General features: G+C 49.2%; 1 protein-coding gene across 1 annotated transcript in view; it reads right to left on the bottom strand.

The window, feature by feature from the left end:
* Positions 1–398: 398 nt before the first annotated feature.
* Positions 399–4,594, bottom strand: part of HNF1B (HNF1 homeobox B) — a gene marked incomplete at its 5' end in the record, with an annotated part of 52,279 nt that continues 48,083 nt past the window's right edge. Inside the window, one exon of the mRNA XM_019510948.1 lies at positions 399–1,748. Coding sequence (XP_019366493.1) covers positions 1,728–1,748 — 21 coding nt within the window. The remainder of the gene's footprint in view (positions 1,749–4,594) is intronic.

Here is a 4,594-nt window from a genome sequence, read left to right as displayed (position 1 = left end):
ATCCACCCTCCCCCTCTTCCACTTCCATTTCCCAGTAATGTCTGCCTGAAGCGAATCCTTCACTGCCCACAATATAGTAGCTGCATCGATTGTCATCAGTGAAAGCAGGCACTCAAATATACCCATCCCAACTCCTTCTTGATCACTTTCCAGCATAGATCTTTCTGTCTTGGGCCCAGACTGTCACACCCCTACCCATAAGGAACAGTATCTCACGCTGTGAGCTGTCCCACTAAAAGGGATTGGTCATAGAGCAAGAGATAGATCCTGCTGAGCCAAGGTAGGACAATCAGCCAACGTCTCTAGCTGTTTGTGTGACCCACTCTTGAACTCACAGCACTAGAGATGTTCCATCCAAGTGCAAAGATGTGACAGCTACCAGCAAGTTAGAACGTAGCATTAGGAAGACAAGGGTGACCCATTTATTGAAAGAGGTAAGGTTAACAAAGTTCACCCTAGTCCAATTTACAATGTAAAATGGAAATCAGACAGGGGCCCGCTCCCTACTTCCCAATCCCTTCTCTGAAAAAAGGAAGATTGGGGCATCTAACCCCCCGGCAGGTATAGGATGTTCCTACCAAAAATACCATCTTATGCACCCATTCAGATCGTAGCAGCAGTTTCCCTTGGAAACTACACACATCTGAAAAAAGGAAGACTCCAGAAATGGTCTACATGTCTCACTACACCCATGTGAACTCTTCTCCACCCTTGCCTAGCCTCAATCGAAACAGCAAAAAGAAAATAATAATAGTCGAGAGCCGCATGTTGATAGTCGCCACCAAATGGATCGTGCCAGTCATGGCAAGTCACTGGGTCACTTATTTCATCCCTGGTCCTTTCTCAAGCGTGGGCTCCTATTAGACAGGACTATTGACTATGCTGCAGCTTGTCGGCCTTTAAGCTCTGCAGAGGCGCGCATTTGTGTCGGTCCTCCGGTCGAGCAGCCAGTGCAATGCTGGGGGACTGACACCCTTGAGTATGGCCAGGCCTCTCCTTATGAATTCACTCATTGAAAGAAAAGGAAAACAAAAAAGGGAAAGAAAACCAAAACACCTCAGCTCTGACCTTTACAAAAGGAGAAGTATGAGAATTTTGGCCAATATATACAGGTGGGGAAATTGCACTTAATTACAGTAGTTTACATCCATTGGACACAATTGACTGCTTTCATATAAATCTCTATGTATAGGTGACAGTGAAAGGCTTGGGGAGGACGGAGGCTTATCTATATTTACAGGGTAGTTGGCTCAGTTCAACAGCACAGGTGATTCCTCCTTCCAAATTCTAAGTAACAGATCCAAGTCTCTCACCAGTCCCTTTGGTGGAGAAATATAAGTTAAATAGCATTGATCTTCCTCTCCTCTTCTGCCAGTTCTCAGTCAGTTTTGTTCTTATTTTCTCACAAAAGGCAACAGCCTCTAGAAGGCAAATACTTAAAATCCTCAAGACACGTCCTGGAAATACTGTGCGAAGGGAAGGAAGAGCACGGTCTCTGGGATGAGGCACCTTGTGGACAGAGCCTTGCTCCTGTCCAGTTGCAGAAGGTTGGCTATTCGTCACGAAACTCCAGCTCTTTTTCAGGCGAATCGGCTCCTCGCTATGGCGCTAGACAAGCTGGCTGAGCTCCTCTATAGCAACGCTCCCCAGACTTGGTTGGTTACCGGCGTGATGTTGTGGAAAATAAGCTCCGGTCACTAGGTGCAAAGGCAGTGAGGTGTGGAACATCACCAGGCTTGCAGGGGGCACTAGGAGAGAAAGTGGGAGAGAAGCAGGAGATGTGACTTAGAGATCATGCATGCCGCGTTACCACGTGTAAAGCGGGGGAACAGGATGCCTTTTAATGGCCATCAGGAATGAGCTTTCAGGGCCATTCTAGCATTCACAAAACTCTCAATGCAACAGAGTCAGTAATTCACATTTCTGCTTCCACAACCCTAGAGCAGCCAAATTTGCCAGCCTGCACGGGGTCTGCAAGGTGACACCAGCTGATACTCCCAGGATTTCTGCAGCAATCTCTGAATCCAAGCAGATCTACTACTATCCTGGAGCTCAGACCTACCTCTCCTCATTTCCCCCTTGCTCCATTCAATGCTCCAAGGTTGCAGCCTCGGGCCCACAGCTTTTACCCAGAGATTTCCATGAGACACAGCACTGAGGTGGTAACTGAGGAGCCCTGTGAAGCCTAGTCCCAACTGCCAAAGTCAATAGGACAATACTGATTCACCGGGTGCTGGACTGTGCCCAGGGCCTCTGGCACTGCAATAGGGAACATGCAGAGGCAGAAGAGTTTTCTTGCCAGATCCGACCAAATAAAGTGCCTATTCGTGCCCAGCCTGTTGGAGAAGCTGTTCCGAGACCAGTTTGTTCCCCTTTGCCAGGCTGCCAAGACCAGCGAAGCGTATGCTGATCTGCCGACCGAGTAAATGCAGTCTCACGAGTTGAAAGCTGCTTGGGGGGGCAAGGTCACATTACAGGCCAGGAGTCATTACCAAGCAATGGCTTTTCTGTGACTCATGTGGAGGGAGTGAAGGGCTCGATCCCTAGTAGACAGGGGTCCACTGGCAGCCTTGGCAGAGAATGGAGAGAGGAGCTCCCACCTTAACTGGTTCCTTCTGCACGGGATGGACTCGCACCTTGGCAGACATCTCGGTCGCTGACCGCTCCTACCTCTGCTGCATGTGTTTGGTGGCTGCATTTAGGACTCAAGTTCTGCTTTCTGCACTCACACTGACATCGCCTCCATTCAAAGCGAGAGGAAAGGCTTTGCACGTCACTACGCTTCTTTGGGTTTCTATGTCTTTTTGCTTCATTTACCGCCCCTCCTCCAGGGCTCTTCATGCCCTCGGCCCATTCCCAACAAGATTCCTGTCTTATGCCACAAACAGCTCCAAGGACTGAGAGTACTACGCAGCAAACACAGACACTTGGGTGAGGCAGGGCAAGGCCGTACCCTAACGTGCACGACCTTTGGTAGCACTGCCCAATAGCTGCTACCTCCTACACCTGGCCTTGGCAATTTCTCACCTCTAGATCTCATGAGCCTTCACTCCTGAGTTTCCCCCATGCCACATGGTTGCCCCCAATGCACGTGCACGCACACACGCTGCTCCTCAGTTTTTGGATTTTGGATGGAGGCTGGGAAGCTGCAGGTGACCTTGCAGGTTTCAGTGCACAGCAAACATCATAAGGCAGAGATAAGGAGACGCCAAGAGGCTTCTATGACATGTCATTAGGGATGGGCTCTGGGGCTATCAGATGTTTGCTCACGTAATAAAATGGTGGCTCAGGCTTAAGTGTTGTCAGAGGAACTGGGAGTTATTTGCCCCTTCCAAGTCTAAACATAAACAGCTGATAAGAGATCAGCAGCTCATGCTCAGAGTGAAGGTGAGAGAGCCCTACCCAAAGGGGTGGCTTAGAAGAAATGGTTCTGCTCAGGGGACACTGAGTGTGTCCCCCTTCCTAGCCACGAGTGAATAGCAAGGCCAACCAAGAACTGCGGCTTGCCCAGATGGAGACAGAGGGAGAGACCCACTCAGCTGAGAGAGGGAAGATAAATAGTGGATGGATTATATATGACCTCTCTCCTTGGAAAAAGAGCTTAACTTCTGGCAAATGCTCCAAGTCTCAGCCAGTGTCTCAGGGTGTGGCCCAAAGCTTGAGACTATGGAAAGATTCCCGCTGGACTGAATCCAGGCCCAGATCTTCACAGGTGCTAAGTACCTAACTCTCAACTGATTTCAGCAGCAATTTCCATCGGCATCCAACTCACCTTTTGTTAAAAGCAGGGATGAGCAATTCAAAGAGTACTCAGTGATACTAAATTATTTCTCACCCTTGCCTTTGGGATCAAGCTGCATTTGCAAAATGGTCAGTAGAAAAACAAGACTCTATGCAAGCCCCAACATGGAGCGCTGCTGAGGGTAAAATTTATCCCCATGGCCAGGGCCTCACATGAGGCCGATCCAATTTGTGCCCCTTATGGTGGGCTTCAATGGGTGTTGAGTGGCTCACGGGCCTTGCTTGCATATAGACACATTCCTTTCTGCACTCGGTCCCACGAGCGGGGGCCGGCTTTCTGGATGGCTGACACTGCTGGCTTATTATGCTTGGGGCTTGCTTGCCCTGGATAACCTACTTCTAAAAAAATAAACTAAAGGAGTATGGAGAAGGGGGAGGCAGGGAAAAGAGCAGCTTGATTATCTCAGCCAGCTCTGCTTCAAAGCCAGCAGATCGCTTTGCGTAGCAAAGGGCACACGCCTTCCCCAGGCCTAGCAGGTAGCGTTGTGCGCTATTTTGATTAAAAAGCACATTTCCTGTATTCTGAGGGCTTGTTTCAACAAGCAAGCATCAAAGTCAACGAGGGGTAGGACAGAATAATTAATCAAGGGAGAGGATAGGGCTGAGCGCACACCAGATGGATTGATAAAGCCTTTCAAAGGAAATGATATTCCCGAGGAGTGCTGATGTGCCTGATTGCCCGACTGATTGAGATTTGTGGGCACAGATAAATGTTTTCCCTGCTCACTACAAAGAGTGGGAAACCTAACAGGAGTCGGAGGGCAGTGGGGTTGAGAATTACACTTTCACCTTC

This window comes from Gavialis gangeticus, unplaced genomic scaffold (genome assembly GCF_001723915.1).
Source record: "Gavialis gangeticus isolate Ggan-Ray unplaced genomic scaffold, GavGan_comp1, whole genome shotgun sequence".
NCBI lineage: Eukaryota > Metazoa > Chordata > Crocodylia > Gavialidae > Gavialis > Gavialis gangeticus.
The sequence above is the reverse complement of the archived record's forward strand: the minus strand, read 5'-3'. Positions and strand labels throughout refer to the sequence as shown.